This window comes from Thamnophis sirtalis, unplaced genomic scaffold, assembly GCF_051295495.1.
Source record: "Thamnophis sirtalis isolate CommonGarterSnake01/CBP01778 unplaced genomic scaffold, rThaSir2_p1.2 scaffold_4, whole genome shotgun sequence".
Classification (NCBI taxonomy): domain Eukaryota; kingdom Metazoa; phylum Chordata; class Lepidosauria; order Squamata; family Natricidae; genus Thamnophis; species Thamnophis sirtalis.
Genome location: NW_028261384.1, coordinates 116,547,505 through 116,566,651, shown reverse-complemented (window position 1 = coordinate 116,566,651; position 19,147 = coordinate 116,547,505). Strand labels below are relative to the sequence as shown.

The 19,147-nt window shown below is 43.4% G+C and overlaps 1 protein-coding gene across 5 annotated transcripts in view; it reads right to left on the bottom strand.

The window, feature by feature from the left end:
- Positions 1-4,047: 4,047 nt before the first annotated feature.
- Positions 4,048-19,147, bottom strand: part of PLEKHA4 (pleckstrin homology domain containing A4) — a 66,248-nt gene continuing 51,148 nt past the window's right edge. For 4 of the 5 annotated variants that reach the window (XM_087713848.1, XM_087713851.1, XM_087713849.1 and 1 more), the window contains 6 exons: positions 18,751-18,840; positions 18,496-18,640; positions 12,744-12,826; positions 11,166-11,327; positions 10,487-10,652; positions 4,048-7,518 (listed from right to left, as the gene is read on the bottom strand). In XM_087713848.1, coding sequence (XP_087569974.1) covers positions 6,920-7,518; positions 10,487-10,652; positions 11,166-11,327; positions 12,744-12,826; positions 18,496-18,640; positions 18,751-18,840 — 1,245 coding nt within the window. In that variant the 3' untranslated portion in view covers positions 4,048-6,919. Of the gene's footprint in view, positions 7,519-10,486; positions 10,653-11,165; positions 11,328-12,743; positions 12,827-12,890; positions 12,944-18,495; positions 18,641-18,750; positions 18,841-19,147 lie in introns of all 5 variants that reach the window. The other variant, XM_087713850.1, reaches the window with a different exon arrangement.

Here is a 19,147-nt window from a genome sequence, read left to right as displayed (position 1 = left end):
GAAGGTTGGAGGGAAGTGCCACTGGTGGCAAAGAGCCAGAGGGCCTTGTTCCAGTGAGATTGCATAATGGCCTGGAATTGGCTGGCCGTCTCAGCCCGCTGAGCCTCCAGATACCTGGTCTTGCATTCCCACAGATCTTTCCTTTGCTTGAAAGCCTATGCTCCTAGTCCTCAGTGAGGTGTTTCTATGGAGCCTCCTTCTTCGTCAGATCCAATTGGAATTGAGCCAGCTGTTTTGCCAACTCTTGGTGGTTGCTTAGCTCCAACAACTGCTTGCTGTTGGGGCCCTAAGGAGCCCGGGTGGGCAGGCAAGGAGTGGCTGGGAGGGGAGGGGGGAGGCTGGTGAGGTGCCCTTCAATATTAGTGATGAGTTGGCCACACCCACCCAGTCATATGACCACCTAGCCACACCCACCCAGCCAGTCATTAGGCAGATCATATTAGTGGTCTGCGGGATGTAAAATTATGAATTTAATGGTCCGTGAGGTCCGAAAGGTTGGTGACTCCTGCTCTAGAAAGTGTATATTGACATGACATGACATGTAGGAAGATAGGTTGTGTTGCAGAAAATGACAGGCTTTAGACTTCTCAGGATACAGGAAAGGTTTATTTGGCAGCCAGGTTCAGAAAGCTAGCCCATGGCTAGCATTGCAAGTTCTGAACAACCTTAATTATCGGAGCACGCATTCTTATACATTCTCAAAAGCATTGCAACACGAAAATACTTAACACAATTCTTGAGGAGAAAACCTTATAAGGAGATGGGATCTTACTTCTCCTTTTGTTTACGGAGTACGTGTCATTAACAAACTTTAATTGAACCTTGGACTTTTGACATAGACTTTTGACATAGAGACATCTTGTGGTTAGGCACTGGCTTCCTGTTTCTTTTGCAAGCTCCAACTCTGTCTATGTGGCTTTTAATATAGAAGTAAAGGGGCTATAAGAGGCTGTCCAGCCTGACCCAGTAGGTTTCACACTTAATGTCCAAATCTCACTTTACGTCTGCTTTGGTTGAATACATTCTTGACTTTGTTTGCAAGTAGTCCTTAACTTACAATCGCCATTGAGCCCAAAATGTACGTTGTTGTAATTGTTAAATGAATTTTGCCCCATTTTATGACCTTTCTTGCCACATTGTTAAGTGAATCACTCTATTGCTAGTAACACAGTTGCTAAGTGAATCTGGGACTTTCACCTTGGACTTTGCCTGTCAGAAGGTCGCAAAAGGTGGTCCCTTGACCCTCGGACATAGCAACCATCATAAACATGAGTCAATTGCCCAGCATCTGAATTTCGATCATGTGACCATGGGGGAGGGGGGATACTGCAATGGTTGTCAGGATGAAAAACAACCATAATTTACTTTTTTCAGTGCCGTTGTAACTTTGAACGGTCACTAAGCAAATGGTTGTAAAATTGAGGTCTACTGTATTTTTTATTCTCTTCTTGCCTTTTCCTGCCTTTTGTCTCATTTTTGCAATTAATTGTTTTGACACAGTGTTTCTCAACCTTGGTGACTTTAAGTCCTGTGGACTTCAACTCCCAGAATTCCCCAGCCAGCTATGCTGGCTGGGGGATTCTGGGAGTTGAAGTCCACAGGACTTAAAGTCACCAAGGTTGAGAAACACTGTTTTGACATTTGCTGACATTTAACACATAAATAAAATTCTCTGCCTTCTGCATTAGTGGCCTATGCACTTGCTCTCTTCTCTAAATACAAGAACTGACTGGAAAAGTGCTGGGCGTCAACTAGTCTGGAATTTATCGACAGAAATTGGGATAATTTTATTTGGGCACTAAGAACATCCATTATTTTAGAGAAAAATCAGATTATTTTACTGCAGTGCTTGGGAAGAGAAAAAACAGATGAAGATCAATAGTAGGGGCAGCAACTTTCAGGCTGAATTTTTGTTGTTGTTGTTGACTCTAGGGTTGGTGAGGAATAAGTCAGCAGTGGCGAGAGGCAGATAGAATAGCTTGCTTTGATAGTCACCAATTGAAATCACAGCAAAAGTAGGATTTTTGAACTGCAATCTATGGTCCAGGATATCATCTGTTCAGTGCTCATTTTCCCTGCCATTAGTTCTAATTTCTATCCTCTCTCTTCATTGCTTATGGTTACAGAAACACTAATTTTATTACATGTGTATTGATTGATACTAGTGCAATTTAAATGAAAAACAAATATTTTGGAGAAAGAATAGACAATTGCAGGAGGTAGCAGATTGGAAAAGCGTGAGATCGTGAAACTGCAAATAAATAAGCCACGTGAAGAAGGAAAGCCTTTTGGAAAACTGAAAATTGGGACTTTTAGAAAGACTTTAAGGCTGGCAATAAGATGGGTGGAAACCAAGAGATTCTAACGGAATGTTCTCTGTAAACCAAATAATTAGCCAAGAGTTCAAAGAATTGTGTTTTGGTATGCAAACCATGCTTTGCAGCAAATAATAGATTGTATGATGCAATTAGGAATATGGATCTGAAAATTATTTACCAAGATCTAAATAGTTACGATTGATGGGCAAAACTAAGTGAACAATTGTAAGTTATCAATAAATGGCAAAAAAAACCACACCAGAACAAGTAGATATGTTATTTAATATTTGTGGATGGAGAGAAAGAAAAAAATAAGATGTTCAAAATATGGCAAAAAGTATAGTGAAAATAATGTTAAGAGAAGCAAAACTGGCTGTAAGACTCACTCACTACAATAGGAGTCCCCAGCGCATGGCCCACTACCGGGCCATGGCTTGGTTGAAACCAGGCCGCAAAAGAAATGGAGCTTGGAGCAAAACACCTACCACTCAGTGTCCTCTGCTTGTGTGTGTGTGTGTGTAGCAGTGGTGGGTTGCTCCCAGCACCACTGCCAGTTCGGTGCATGCAAAAAAATTAAATGTGTGCAGTTACAATTGTTCTGCGCATGCACAGAACTAAAAATCAAGATGGCCGCCCCATAGGAGAACAGGTTCAAGGGCGTTTCAGGCCTGGGTCACTGCTAGTTTCAGCAACCCAGGTTGCCAAACCACTCCCGGTTTGGCCGAACCGGTCCGAACTGGTAGGAACCCACCTTTGGTGTGGAGCTTTGCTCACGCAAGTGTTTGCCGCTCACACAAATGGAGCTTCACATATGAGCAGAAGCACCGTTTGCTTGCGCACAAAGTTCAGTATGCCTGAGTGGAGGGCGCACTCACAAATGGAACTGTGTACTCACATACACTGCTTACCTCTGCTCTACAATGATTCCTTTTCCAATCCTTTTGGTAAATAGGAATTGTCTCACAGAACTCTAGAGGCAAGCAAATGCCTACAGGATGTTATCCTGAATTCCTGATGGAAAAAATATGTTTCAGTATTCTCCAAATAGCAGAACCACATTTTGGCAAATTCATTCTCTTTTCAGTTGCATTTTCTCAAGTATTGTTCCACTTGTAAAACTAGGAAACCAAAAGAGATAGCTGGAACTCTGCTCCTGGATTATTAAGGTCTAAAGACTATATAATTCGTAGATAGAACATTCTTTTGGGGGGGAAAAAAAGGCAAATGCCAAAAAATCCAAGGGGGGAGAATGGAATGAATTGGCCAATATGTCATTGTTTCATTGTGTTTCTAAAAATCTAATACATGTTCCTCCAAGATTCAATTATTCCTATTTCTTTTGTTTCTTGTGTGTCTTTGTATATGAAATTGTGTAAACGAGAAATTGGGTGAAAAGTATTCCTCATTTATTATTTGGAAGTAGCTGTGATGTGTAATTCTGAAACACTTTCTCTTAGAACTGTACATTAAAAGAATATTTACATTCTAAAGCGAATTTATAAAGAACACATTAACAAATTATTTGGACCATAAAGCAGTGTAGCTAAATTAAAAGTGGAAAAGAAGTCCCTTACTAGGCATTGGAGTTACTGATTTCACTTATTTGGAATGCAGAACAAGTTTTCAGATGTTGGTTTTTCAAATCTTTCCCACTCAGCTTCAGAGTGGGTGGCTGCTTCCAAATCCTAATCTGTCAGCCTCACTCAATGAATAGGCAAAGGCTCAGAGATACATTACAATGTTTATTGATTATACAAATTGGAATAATTCACACATGGAAAGGCTTAGTGTTTACATGTCTGAGGAAGTTCCTGCAGTAGCTGGCACATTCTCCTTAAATACAGTAAAAATATTCTGATTCTTAAAAGAGAATTATAATTCTGCATGGGAAGACAGGTGCCTCAACAGAGCAAGGAGCTGTTACAACAGGAATCTTTGGCTGCTTTGTTCAAATTCTTGAGCTTTTGTGCTCCAGGATAGGTTTGGGTGCTATTCTTTAACCCTCTTATCAAAATCTGTACAAGAATCTTTTAACAAGTAGAAATTTCTCAGCTAATCTACCTCAGCAATGTTGGTGTTGTGGCGGAGTAGGCCCTGCTGAATCTGTTGGGATTGTTAGAAAGACTTTAAGTATTCGCTGGCTGGGGAATTCTGTGAGTTGAAGTCCAGACATCTTCAAGTTGCTAAGGTTGAGAAACACTGGTCTAGACAAACATGAGCTGGCAGTCAAGAATTAGAATTTCTGCTTCTCTTTGCTAATCTCTACTGGCTGCTCACATGTTGTAACCTAGCCATCACAGGCTTGATCTGGAACCGCTAGGGAGTAATGGACCCACTACAACTACAAATATATATTATTATTTTTGAAGATTGGTTAGACAAGTCTCTGCAGTTTTCTTGGCAAGTTTGAAGAAGTTTTGCCACTGCCTCTTTGTTTGGGCTGAAAGAAAGTGACTGGCCCAAGGTCACCTAGTTGGCTTTGTGCTAAGGCAGGACTACAATTTACAGACCTCTGGTTCTTATCCTAATGCCTTAACCAGTACATCAAACTGGCTCTCACATTATGGTGACCCTGTTTAATTCTCCAGCTAGATTCCAAGTAAGCAACTCCTTCATTTAGGCCCCTACATTTCAGAAATGGAAGAAAATGTTCATCAGGGTCAATAATTCGTATCACTTTTTCTTCTTCAGCTTTTTCTAACTAGCTCTTTTCCTTATGTCACTTTTTTCCCCTGAAACCACTCCAATTCCATTCAGTGTATTCGTACTTCCCACACTTCTCATCACTTTCCTGTTCATTCCCTTACTGACTTCCCTACTTTTGTTTGATGCAGTTCTAGGCAAATTGACATGTCCATTCTGGTCAATAACTATGGGATACGTTCCTGCACAGGCCACCGACTGTTTGTACTGGGAACAAGTCAGCCAGTCTTGAGATGCCTTCAAAATATAAATCACTGCCTTTGTTTTAAGAGGCACCCATTTTCATGAGAAACATTCCTTGTACTTGCTAGGACAGATCCAAATGTTTTTTCAATACAGCCATTGCCCAATCATTCTCCCCACACAATCAAACTATTCTTTCTCTTTCCAATTGGAGATAAAACTCCCATTCAGAGATCTTAGTGGCAGTTTCCTCCCAATGTTTTCTTCTTCTTATGCAAGTACAGTTGCTTCTTAAGTCATCTAGAAGGAGAGCTTGCATTTTGATAGGGCATCCCAGGAAAATAATCCTTATCTCTGAAACCCCATCCCTATTTACAGAAAAAAAGATATCCATTTACAACCCAAAAGATAACATTAATAAAACAAATTATGAAAAGATATAAGCAATTGCTGGGGGGAAAAAAACCCTCTCTGTTCCTACATTCACCCCCAGGAATGTTCAAATAACTTCCATGCTGTTATGAAAAAGGAGTGCCCCCACCCCCAATTGCAATCTGGAAATTGAATAATGTCTCAACAATGGCAACAGCACTGAAACATAGGTGCTTGCAAGATGGAATGAGAAATTATCTCTCTGAAGCCAGGAATCTCTGCAAAGTTGTAAGCAAAAGTGAAATGCGAGTTCTAATCCCACTTTAAGCATAAAAACTGGCTGGGTGACTTTGGGACAATAACTAATAGACGGTAAGTTCTAGTCCCACCTTAGGCATGAAAACCGGCTGGATGACTTTGGGCCAATCTCTTTTGCTCTCAGGCCAACTCACTTTCCGGAGTTAGCATTGTGGGGGAAATAGGATGAAGGGGAATATTTGTTATGTTTGCCATGTTGAATTATTTATAAAAATAATAAAGGTGGGATCTAAAGCTGCATCTTTTAAAAAAATGCAGAAAGTATTAGTATCATCCAACTAGGATGTACAGTATGATATGCCTTTGGAATTTATTTGTCGAATAGGAATATCTGCAGACACTAATGGTCAGGAATCCACCGATGTCTATCTATTTATCAAATATTTGTACATGGTAACCTTATTTTTTAGGAGTTCCCCATTATAAACAGGCATCTATACAAGGATACTTTAGCTTTTTTTTTTTCTTAAAGGGGAAACACTTCCTGAAGCAATCTTGGTGGATTTTGACCTCCTAAAAATCAAAGAGTAAGAGCATTCTCTGCCATAACTACTAAACGTCTTGAATACGTATGGATTTGAAATTGAGTGCCCCCATTTCCCAACCCAGTATATAAATTTGTAGACCAGTGTTTCTTAACTTTAGCAACTTTAAGATACTTTGAAGTCCAGGTATCTTAAAGCTGCCAAGGTTGAGAAACACTGCTATAGACTGAGACCATGGAACTCATCATGATTTGTTTCCAGGAGCGTCTAGGACTGGAGCAACAACGAAAACTAAACAAAAAAAATCATGGTTTTTCTAGACTAGATGAGTTGGTGAGAAAGTAACTGAGAAAATTCAATTGGGAAATACAGATGGTATGCTGGAGATGTTCACATACAGGAGATATGGTGTTTCTGATCTAAAAGGCCAAGATTTTATATGTTCTTATTTTGAATATTTCTAAGAGAGCAGGCAACCATCTCCAAGACTGGCCCCTATTCTTTTATGACACTTTAGATCTTCTCTTCATCCCACTTCAGTTAAAAACTTGATTTTATCAAGGTGACCTTAACAGGCTGTGCCATTTCTCCAAAATATGCTGCCACCTGTTGAGGCTCACCTCTCCAATGGATGCATCTCCCATTGTTTAGGCTTGGATTGCCGACTAGCTTTTGATCAGCTGCCCACATCTCTAAGTCCCATACAGGAGGCAGAACCCAATTGGCTGTTCTGCAAAAACATCCATTCCAATTGGTTGCCTGAGGCAAAGGTTCCTCCCAATGAGGACCGCCGAGTAGGAATGGCTCCTCTCTGGCTGGGTCAAACAGGTGGGATGCTGGCTGTGGAGTCTTCAGCTTGGATGGCAACCAACTTTCCTCGCAAGGGCAAGGCAAGGACCAGTCAGAAGCTTCTGAGGAACTGAACATTGGTTTGTTTGCTTGGGGTGACGCTGGCACCTGATTTGCAACTTTAGGGTCAGTGCTACAGCTGGGACTCTGAGTATTTGTTTGATTGTGTCCATCTGTTGTATTGCTAGAGTCTAGCTTTATGCAGGTGCCATCCCCAGGAAAATAGTGATGGTTCAAGCCATCTTCTGAGGCAAGCAAATCATCTAGGGAGGAGCGAGAACTGGTCCTTCCTGGGGAGAAAAAGACATGAACTAAATTAGAAAACCTTGATCCACCAAGCACTCAAGCTCTATGGACAATAGGCATAATTACTTGGAATATATAAGATGGTCAATAGTTTCAGTAAGAGGGCAACATTATCCGACATTGGCTGATCTGGAAGCTAAGCAGAGTCAGCTGTGGTTAGTAAGAGAAGGGGGGAATGACCAGAGAATTACAGGGCAATTGGCTAGAATAATGACACTGAATTGTGGCTACTACTTCATTCACATCTTCCGGGAGGTAGCATAGTCTTGGCTGCAAGGCCCACAAATGCCGAAGTCAACTGATTGTGGCAACTAGAAGACAACTACAAGCCATATTTTTGCATTTCTAACAAGCGGCACAGAAAGCTGCACAGAGGGCTCCTGTGAAATGGTGTCGCAGAAAAAGCTTTCTGATATGTTCGTTCATGGTGTTGCTCCTTGTAAAAAAGTACAAAAAGAGAAATCCAGAGATAGCCCTCTCATTGCCAGCTTCAGAGAACCGGTGGGTGGCTATTTGTGGCTTTTTTTCTTTTTTTTAGAGTTTGGCACATATATTTAATTACAAATGCCCTGAAGGCAATTAATTGGTCATATAGGAGAGAGCAAAAATAAATGACAAAAAGCAGAAAGGATTAAACTAATCCCACTCTAATGTAAATGTTTTCTGGGGTTCCAGGCATAAGCCTGGGTTTTTGTTATATTTTGGTAAAGCAGTGATGGGTTTTCATCTGGCATCTTGGATGGGCTTCATCTGCAAATCAGTCTCGGGGTTCAACAAACAACGAACGGTAGGTCCATGCAATGATAAGGGAGTAGTGGAACAATGCAGCCTCTGTAGCATTGGCTTGAACATCCAGGTAATCCTTGACCTACAACCATCCATTTAGTAATCCTTCGAAGTTAGAATGGCATTGAAAAAAGTGGCTTATGACCAGGCTTAGGACTTGCAATAGCATTCCCACAGTCATGTGATCAAAATTCAACTTCTGGGCACCTGGAATGTATTTCTAGTGGTTGTAGCACCCCAGGGTCACATGATCGCCATTTGCTCCTGACCAGTAAAATAAATAGGGGAGGGTTGGATTTGCTTAAGATCCACATGATTCACTGAACAACTGACGTGATTCACTTAACAAACAAACCCAAACTTGTCATAAAATCAAGCATGAGTCATAATTCAGTATAGATGCTTGGCAACGGAAATGCTTGTCCCAATTGTGGTTGTAAGTCTTAGGAGTACAGGGCTCCATGGCTTAAATGGAGTTGTGTTTGCTCTCAGTGTTAATTCATCTGTCTTTATTCAATTCTTTATACATGTGCATGCTTAAAGAGGGTTACTGCTTCTGTTTTTAAAGCACTGGATCCTACATAGCACTTATACTGAAAGGGCTATAAGCCAGGCTGGATAGCTGTAAAAACTTTTCCAAGAAGAATGAATGAATCACTTTTGTATCATTGCCAGGAAAACATCACCAATCTGTCCAAGTAATCACCAGCAACTGACTCAAGGGAGCCTTTACTTTTTTGTAAGAACATGTAAGTGAAAACAGTTTTATTATGACCTCTGCAGTTAACAAGGTCTCTATTGCGTGCAGGAGTTTGGATAGGAAAATGGATTGACCACGGAAAAAATCCAGGTAAGTCTTTATACACAGAGTTTTTAGTCTTTATACATAAAGCCCCTCTATAAGAGAGATGGCAGCTGAATTAAAAAAAATTGATGTATAAATAAATAGTCTTTAGTTAACCATTCATTCAGCCAACATTCAAAGTTATGAAGGCCCTTTCAGCTGGTCTTCAAATTGTGTTCAAGCAACATGGCCATAGTTGTTATAGGCATGATCCAAATGCTTGGGAATTGGCTTGCAATTATGATGCTTGCAATGTCCCATGTGGTGGTCATTTGTGATCTTCACTACCAGCTTCTGACAAGCAAAGTCAATGAGGAAAGCCAACGGAAGGTTAAAATTGGGATGATGTGACATCACACCTAAGGATTATAGGATTCCCTTGATGAACTGGAACCGCTATCATAAATCACATGATGTCATTCTTTACAACTATATCACTTAGTGATGGAGTTCCTGGTCCCAATTACCGTTGTTAACTGAGGACTAACTGTATCTGTTGGGAAATGGCTGGCAGGAAAATAAAAATTATGACACTATATATCCAAATAAAACACAAAGGAAAATCATGTGAAGTTTAAGGGTCTTGGCCTGTATCTAACACAATGATGATGTCCTGGGAATGCCTTGGAAATTGTGTGAATAAGGTATACAAGTGTCCCGAAACTATAAAATAATACTTATATAGAGGTGGTACTCGGCTTAAAACAGTTCATTTAGTGACCGTTCAAAGTTACAAGAGGAATGAAAAAAGCGACATGACTCTTTTTCACACTTACGACCATTGCAGTATCCCCATCGTCACATGATCAAAATTCAGACACTTGGTGACTGATTCATATTTATGAACAGCTGCAGTGTCCTGGGGTCATGTGATCCCCTTCACTTCACTGTAGCAAGGAAGGTTGTAAAATGGGGCAAGTTCACTTAGCAAAGGTTTCACTTATCAATGAAAATGTGTGGCTCAATTACAGTCACAAGTCAAGGACTCTCTATATTACTTGGCTAGTGCAGGTCAGAACAAGGCATTTACTTTCAGGCACATAGAAGGCAGAACGGGAGAACTAAAGAGGTGATGGGCAATTTAAGAGGCTGTGAGTTGTACATTTTGGATCAGATTTTGCAAAAAAAAACAGCAACCCCAAAACATAGCTTTGGGGGTTGGTATTCTTGCCTATTAGGGATCTGAGTCAGTATTTTACCTACTTAGGTGAATCACCACCCTAACATGGAGCTATTTGGGGGAGAGAAAAAAACCAGGGGATCAAAAGGCAGGACATACATGCTTGGGACAAATAAACAAACACAGTGGCCTATCCTAGTACCTGTGAGGAGTTTTCCCCGCTGCGAAGCCTCGGTCGCCAGCGCATAGGAGAGCTGCATTACCCGCTGTCGCTCCCACTCAGGGGTTGGGGGGCACCGAGGAGGCTTGACTTCCCCAATTTGCATTCCCTCCTTGGGTGATGACTCAGGGGGGGCATTGGGAAGGGGCTGAAGGAGAGATTAAACGATGGGAGGGGAAGGTGGCATGAGCAACAGAGATGTAGCCCCAGCTCTTGACAAAGCACCCCTCGTTTCTAAGCTAGAAATTAAGCACACCATCCTTTCCTTCTGGTTTTGATTTACAAAGCCTGGAAGGCAATTCTTCCGTTTCACTGGATAAATGCGAAAAAATCACAACCACCCTTGGTGGAAACCTTTCCTTTCCTCAGCCCCCATCCCTGTCCCACCCAAGAGTGGGATGTAGCCCCCTTCACTCCTGTCTTTGGAGACCCAGCTTCTGGAACCTTCTTCGGGCTTCCTCTCAGCAAACCCAAGCGGCTGGCTTCCACCACAGCATGAGAAACTCTAGAACTCTCTCCTTCTCACACCCAATGTATTTTGGCTCCTCTCTGGGCCAAAGAACCACTCTCCCACTTAGCGTCAGGGTGTTTCACTCAAGTGTCCACCCAAGACCCCTGCTGCTCTCCTACGCTCCCCCTCCCCGCAAGGCTTCACACCCACCCGGCTAGACCCATGCTTGAGAGAGTCTCGCCAGTGGCCCAAGGGTGGGGGCTGGGCAGCCTCAGATTTCCGTTTGGCCTCCTGGTGCCGCTGCATCCTGTCCAGCTGTTCCTGGGCGCTCATGCGGGACCGCCGAGGGACCGTCGTTTCGGAAGAGGCCACCTGGATGTGAGGGAAGAAAGGAAGGTTGGGAGAAGTCACTGCTCAGGTGCCACATTTTTACCTCAGAAGGTTTTCTTCTCCTTTCAGTCCTTTATCACAACTGCAAGCATGAGTAAGCTTTACCCCCAGGGTGATGGGAGAGCTATCTCAGTACCCTCTTTGTCTCCCCTGGACTGGACCCCCCTTTTCCATGAAGGGATGAAATCAGGGGTGAAATTCAGCAGGCTCTGACAGGTTCTGGAGAACCGGTAGCAGAAATTTTGAGTAGTTCGGAGAACCAGCAAATGCCACCTCTGACTGGCCCTAGAGTGGGGAAGGAATGGGGATTTTGCACTACCCTTCCCTTGGTGCCACGCCCACCAAGCCACACCCACAGAACCGGTAGTAAAAATAATTTGAATTTCAATTTCCTTTCGAATCCTAAGCCAGCTTCCAAATCAAGCCAATCTTCCAGTTGTTAAGGAACCCTATACTGCGCCTCCAAAAAACATTTGCCCTGCCCACTCCAGGGATACCATGATGTTATAATGCACATCCCTCACAGCACAAAGAAATGTGTGGTACATTGCTGAGCTACATGCTGGCATTCTTTTACCATCATCCACAGCCTTTGCCATCATTTGTGACTTGACTGCTATTCATCCATTATGAAAAGGGTGGGGAACCATAGCCCTTTAATGACTTGTGGACTTCAACTCCCAGAATTCCTCACTCAGAGGCTGGCTCAAGAATTCTGGGAGTTGAAGTCCAAAAGTCATGAATGGCCCATGGTTCCCCACCCCTGCATTACAACTTCGTCCCTTTCCTCATAAATTCCAGAAACTGTTTAAAAAAAGTTATTTTAGTTGCAGTTCCAAGAGCCATTGCATGTTCATGAAAAGCTAGAATGAATAAAATGACTATTTCAGTGTTTTTCAACCACTGTGCCGCGGCACACTAGTGTGCCGTGACATAGTGTAAGGTGTGCCGTGGGAAAAACACTTTATATATAGTCAATATAGGCACAGAGTTAAATTTTTTTTAACATTTTCTAATGGTGGTGTGCCTCGTGATTTTTTTCATGAAAAAAGTGTGCCTTTGCACAAAAAGGTTGAAAAACACTGGACTATTTTAATCCCTTCAACCGCCATCCCTCAACAACTTTCCTCAACCAAATATCTTGGAACTATAGTTCCCAGGTCACATCTGAAAAGCACTAGAGGAGAGCCAGGATGGCATTGTGGTTATGGAATTGGTCCAGATCAGTGTTTCTCAAGTTCAAAATTTCGTGGGCTTCAGCTCCCAGAATTCCCCAGCTATGGTCACTGGCTGATTTGCTAAGATTGAAAAAACACTCATTTAGCACCATGGAGAGTCAATTTAATTCCATTCTCATGCTGCCAGGGGGGCTACTCGCTGTCTCTCATCCCAACCTACCTCACAGGATTGTTCTTTGGAAAAAGAAAAAGGAATGCTACGAATGGCACTTTTGAGCTCCTGGAGGAAAGGCTGGGTAGAACCTAACAAATAAATAAATAAATAAGCAAATGAGAAAGGCAGAATAATTTTGCCATCCCGCCATACCTTGACAATGCTGTGTTCAGAACCTTCACTTCTATGGATGCAGCCTTCTAGGTCTATGGAAGGGAAGGGAAGCAAAGAGAAAAAAACAACAACTTTCAAGATTAAATTTCCTATCTCTCTTGGTTTCTGCTTCCATCCCAGAATGAGCCGTTTGAGTAAGCAATCCAAGATCAAATCTTATAAATGCCATTCCTGTTGGTTGGAAGAGCATAGAAGGATCCATCATTCAGTGCTAATGCAAATGACAGAGGTATCCTGCTTCTCCCAAGGGAACATTTCCTGACCAATGGGAAAGCAGCCTGAAATGGGAAGGGAAAGCGGTATTGTGGGTAATTAAGCAGGAAGAGATGAAAAGGTTAAGGGAGGATGGAGATGATGACCTGGCCATCTTCTCAAGCATTGATTACATTAAGATTATAATATTTAGTGAGATGCCTTTATTCTATCCTAAAGGGATGGGCAGGTAATGCTTGACAGGATCCAAAAAGATCTTGACAGACTTGAATGATGAGAGTTTGTGTTTTTACTCTATACTGTATCTGTGCAAGATGTGGGTAGGTGTGGAAGGACTTTACTATAGAATAGAATAGAATAAGAATAACAGAGTTGGAAGGGACCTTGGAGGTCTTCTAGTCCAACCCCCTGCTGAGGCAGGAAAACCCTATACCACTTCAGACAAATGGTTATCCAATCTCTTCCTAAAAACCTCCAGTGTTGGTGCATTCACAATTTCTGGTGGCAAGTTGTTCCATTTGATGCACCCTATCCAGGACAATGAAATTTAATGTGGAGAAAAGCAAGGTTTTTAAACCTGGGCAGGAAAAACCAAAGGTTAAAACCCAAGTGTAAATTAGGCAAAACCTGGCTCAAAAAACCATAACTCTGAGAGGGACCTCGGAGTCCTAGTGGACGATCGCTTAAATATGAGCTAATAGTCTGCGGCGGCAGCCAAAGAAACGAATTCAGTCCTTGATTGTATAAGCAGAGGCATAGAATCAAAATCACGTGAAGTATTAGCACCACTTTATAAAGCCTTAGTAAGGCCACATCTGGAATATTGTATCCAGTTTTGGTCTACAAAAAAGATGTTGAGACTTCGGAAAAAGTGCAAAGAAGAGCAACTAAGATAATTAAATCCTGGAAGACTAAAACATATGAAGAACAGTTGTGGGATTTGGGTTTGGCTAGCCTAAAGAAAAGGAGGACTTTTAGGGGGGACCTGATAGCAGAATTCCAGTATTTGAGGGGCTGTAACAAAGAAGAGGGGGGGGTCAATTAATTTTCCAAAACACCAGAGGGCAGGACAAGAAACAATGATTGGAAACTAATCAAGGAGAGAAGCGACCTGGAACGAAAGAGTTCCTTTGATCCTGACCACCTCGAGCCTTGACTCAGCCTTCCATCCTTCCGAGGTCGGTAAAATGAGGACCTACATTGTTGGAGGTAATATGCTGACTCTGTAAACCACTCAGAGAGGACTATAAAAGTAACTCTAAGTGCTGTTTCTAGGCCCACCATCTTGTCTTGCCATTCTGTCGGAAGTGGGGGGAGAAGGAGGCTTGCTGGCATTTTCCCATGCTTTTGCTGTAACTGCTGGGGAATCAGAGAGGAGAATGGCCTTGGGAGATGGAGCGGACTCCCTTCCAGCAGGTTCCAGCTTGGTTTCAAGGCTGCCATGCCCTGGGGGTGAACTGTTATCTGCATAATACCTCAGCAGTTCTCAGAATTACTCTGCAGCATCACATTGGCTGCTGGTGGACTGGTCAGGTCTGGTTGGGCTTGGGGAAATGAAAATAATTGCTTTGTGCTTTGCATGGAACTTTTCAGGTTCTGCCTTGTTTCCCTGCAATCACTTTCTCTCAGTAAACATTCTTTTGATTCAACTGAATGGACTCAAGAGTCCTACCGTATTTTTCAGAGTATAAGACACACCTTTTTCCCTCAAAAAAAGAGGGTGAAAATCTGGCTGCGTTTTATGCACGGAATACAGCATTTTTGGCCTCCCGAAACCCCCCCCACCTTCCCCAAAATGGCCGTGCAGAGCCTTTAGGAGGCTTCCAGAGTTCTTCTGGGGGCTGGGGAGGGCAAAAATGAGCGGAAAATGGGCCGTTTTTTGCTCGCCCCCCCCTCCCGGAGCACTCTATAAGCCTCCTAAAGGCTATGCAGGCTCTTTTTTTAATTTAAAAAATGGGCCCATTTTTGCAGTGAACGGGCCATTTTTGGGAGGTCTGCACAGTACAAAACCTTTTTTTAACATTTGCCTCTTCAAAATCTTGGTGCATCTTATATTCCGAAAAATACAATGCACTTTCCTGATATAGCTGGGGCAGGTCCTTACAGCTGTTGTTATTATCATAAGCAAGCAAGAATGAAACCTAATCATATATCATGTGCATAAATGTAAGATAAGGCTGCCCCAGCTATATCTCATGATATTGCCTTTAACTGGTAATATATACCAGAGGCGGCCTGTAATAGTAAGAGGGAATGACCTTGGGAGACAAGGAGAAGAGCCATGGTCAGGGGATAAGAGGCAGCTTAGCCCACAGAAGAAATGTGGGCATAACAAATGTCTCAAACCCTCCCTAGTTTCATGCACTGTGAAAGGGTGGGGAAGGGATAGGTACTCTAAAATTTGCAAAATTCACAGAAACATGAATCTTGGTGGGTTACAAAGTTAAAAACACAAAGCGCCACCAAAAACAACCAAACCCATAACAACAAAAACATTAAAAGCTTTTTAGAAACAAAAACATAATTAGCAGGACAGCACAATATGACTATCAACACAGCCAATCTATAAAGTTCTCACCCCAGACATAAATGATCCGGCCCAAATTATCCTACTTGGGATCCATATTGCAAGGACCCAGCTCTCTAGGGAAGGCTCTGATAATGCAGTGGTTAGAATGCAGTATTGCACGCAAACTCTGCCCGCAGCCAGGAGTTCGATCCTGACCGGCTCAAGGTTGACTCAGCTTTCCATCCTTCCAAGGTTGGTAAAATGAAGACCCAGATTATAGGGGGCAATATGCTGACTCTGTAAACTGCTCAGAGGGTGCTATACAGAAGTATATAGCAATGGCACTTAGACTTATATATATCATTTCACTGTGCATTACAGCCTTTTCTAAGGGCTTTAGAGAGTCAGCGTATTGCCCCCAACAATCTGGGTCCCCATTTTACCGATCTTGGAAGAATGCAAAGCTGAGTCAACTTTGAGCCGGTGGGAATTAAACCCCGACAGTCAGAGAATATAAATCTTAAGTGCTAGTGCTAATGTTAGTGCTGATGCTGGGAAAGAGAAGAAAAGGATGACCTGTAGCAAGAAGGATAAACTTAGTTACAGTAGAACTAAGAGCTACTGTAGCTGAAGAGGTGGAAGAACCAGGTTAGGAAACCTATCACCATGAAGAAAATCAATTTGCAGTATGTAAATGCTGAGGGTTGACAATGATTTTATAGGACATAATCAATCTACAGCCGTTTAGCGGGCTCTGCATCCGTTGCTAGCAAATCCCCAGGCTGGCTGGCAAAACTGCATCTTCAGTCCTTTGCTTGGCTTTCAGAAGACCAACAAAGCCAGGCTAGCCTGACCTCAGGGGAAATGGTGTTCCATAGGGCAAGTTACAAAGCAGAGAATGCTCTTTTCCTAGATCCCAACAAGTGATATTCCTTTCTGGATGGGGCCTGTAATATACCCTTTCTGCTGGGCCAGATGGGATGGGCAGGTGTGATTATGCATTCCCTTGAGTCGTCACCTGGGCAACAGAGGAGCTGAGCAGCATGGGAAAAGAAGGGGATGCCTACCAGGCAACCCCTCCTTCCTGTACAGTCACCTGTTAATTCGGCTCCTTTGAAGTCCAGTTCAATGCACTATTTCAAAAGGAGCATGAACTTGGATTAAATGCTCTTTCCAAAGAATACTTAAACCTGGGTTTAATTTAAAAAAAAGTAACTTCCAGGGGCTAGGTGGGAGGGTCTTCTCTAGGCTGTTTCTCAGGCACTAATTGTTATGGCCTGCCAGCTGGCAGTAGATTCGGACAGCGAGGAGGTTGGGAGGGACATGGGCCAGTCCTGGAGTCAGGGGAAAGAGGGCTAATGAAAGCTCAGTGTCAGAGGCAGAGAGGGGGCCAGGGCCGTATGCCAGTTATCAGCTGCCTTTAGAGGCAGGCTTCAGTGAGGCAGACAAACAGCTGGAGCCTGTTCCCTGCATGTGCAGAGTTGTCAGATGAAGGGGACAACTAAAGAACAGGGGCCGATTTGGGAGTAAGGCCACAGGCGGACAATGAATAGCCCCTCCCAGAGGAAATAAAAGAGGAGCGAAAGGGAGTGGAGTTTGCAGGAGTCCGAGTCTCCTTGCCAAGTTTTGCAGATATTGGCCTATCCCAGCCAGATAAGGTCTGTGACTGTAAATCCTCCTGTTAGATATCAGTTCTAACTACAGTGGTTTCCACCAAGGTCCTCTGTTCCGGCGGGAACAGAGGTTTAATCCTATTGGTCGAAGGCTCTGACAGCTCCCTATAAAAGGGCTGCTGTCAGACTCAACCTTCGCTGTTCTCACTTGTTGTACTCAATAAAGAGCTGTTGTTATTGTTAAGCCTGTGTGTGCCTATCCATTACCCAATCTAACTCTGGTGACGAAGGTGGGATTGGAAGGCAACTAGGCGAACCCAAAAAGAGCGTAGCAATCCAGCAAGTACATCCAGCCCGGAGCTCAGCGCGGCTTCGAGCAGCCATTTTTGAGCGGCAAATTCAAATCGCCCTCTGTACACAAAATGGCTATGCACGCCCCACTGACTCTGTATGACCCAGTCACCAAGCACTGGGAATTGTACATGCTACGATTTGACTGCTTCCTCAAGGCAAACAACCTCATGGGCCTTCCTGAAGGCCACAAGAAGAACATGTTCTCGGATACTGTGGCCGAGGGAGTGTTCGAGACAACGAAAAACCTTTCTGAGCTGATACCGGTTTCCGACCTGTCCAGGGAAACCCCCTCGACTGAACTGCGCAGGTCAGGTGACCCAAAGGCCCGCCTACCTGCGTGACTACGTTACAAGTAGGATTGTTCCATCTAAGAGGGGAGGGGTGTTAGATATCAGTTCTAACTACAGTGGTTTCCACCAAGGTCCTCTGTTCCGGCGGGAACAGAGGTTAAATCCTATTGGTCGAAGGCTCTGACAGCTCCCTATAAAAGGGAGTCTCAGCCTTTGCTGGATTGTTCTCTCTTGTTGTATTCAATAAAGAGCTGTTGTTACCGTTAAGCCTATGTGTGCCAATCCATTACCCAATCTAACACCTCCCTCCAAAGACTTTGCTGAATGTGAATGAGAAGAATTCACAGTAAATTAATAAAAGGGGTTTTTGTCAGGACAAGGAGTTTGCTTCAGGCTCTTGGGAAGTTCCCTACACACCAAAAAGAAGGACACCACTATTTGATGGCCTCCATAACTGGGGATAGCATTGGGGACAGCACCATTAATGCCAGTCAAGCTGTTTCCTGGCTGAAGGCTAAGTGGACAGCTTTTCGACTTCCCACAGGGAAGTGGCTCCATGCTCAAACTGTGGCCTAGAAGTGCACTTATCTCTCAGTTTCATTCACCTGGTCTAATAGAATCTTCTCCTCTGCCAACCTTCCCTTTCTCACTCTCTGGGGGCTCAGTGGAGGGATGGTTTGGGGACCCCTTGAGTCCATCCACATGCTGAGATGCTCCCAACTGCCCTCTGCTGGAGGTAGATGGACTTTGCTGGAAGGGAATAGAAAGGTGGGTCAAGTTGAGGGTACCGCCCAGAGGGGGGAGCAGAGTCGGGGAAGGAAACGGAGCCCAGACATCCCATGTGCTAGAAACAGCCGTACCTGCCAGTTTGCTGAACCAGGGCAATCCTGCTGTTTGCTCCCCATTCTGGCTGGTTTTCCTGTCTCCGGCCCATAGATGGGAGTAGATTCCTGGAATAAATGGCAAACGTTGTAGAAGCTGTTTGGGATTCCAGCAAGGGGCTTCCACAGCCAAGAGAATGTTTAATTAACCCCACGTTCTCAGGTTACCTTCTGAAATACCACAACCCCCAGCGCACATTTTCCAATGCATAAAATCAGGATTGTATCATCATGTTGTGGATAAGATGACAGGTTAGAGGGAAGTCTGCTCTTTTTGGGGAGCAGAAAATGTACCGGGAGGATGGGAGAAAAACACTGAATCAGTTGAAATATTCACAGAATCCAGTACAGATAATCCTCGGTTTACAACAGTTCA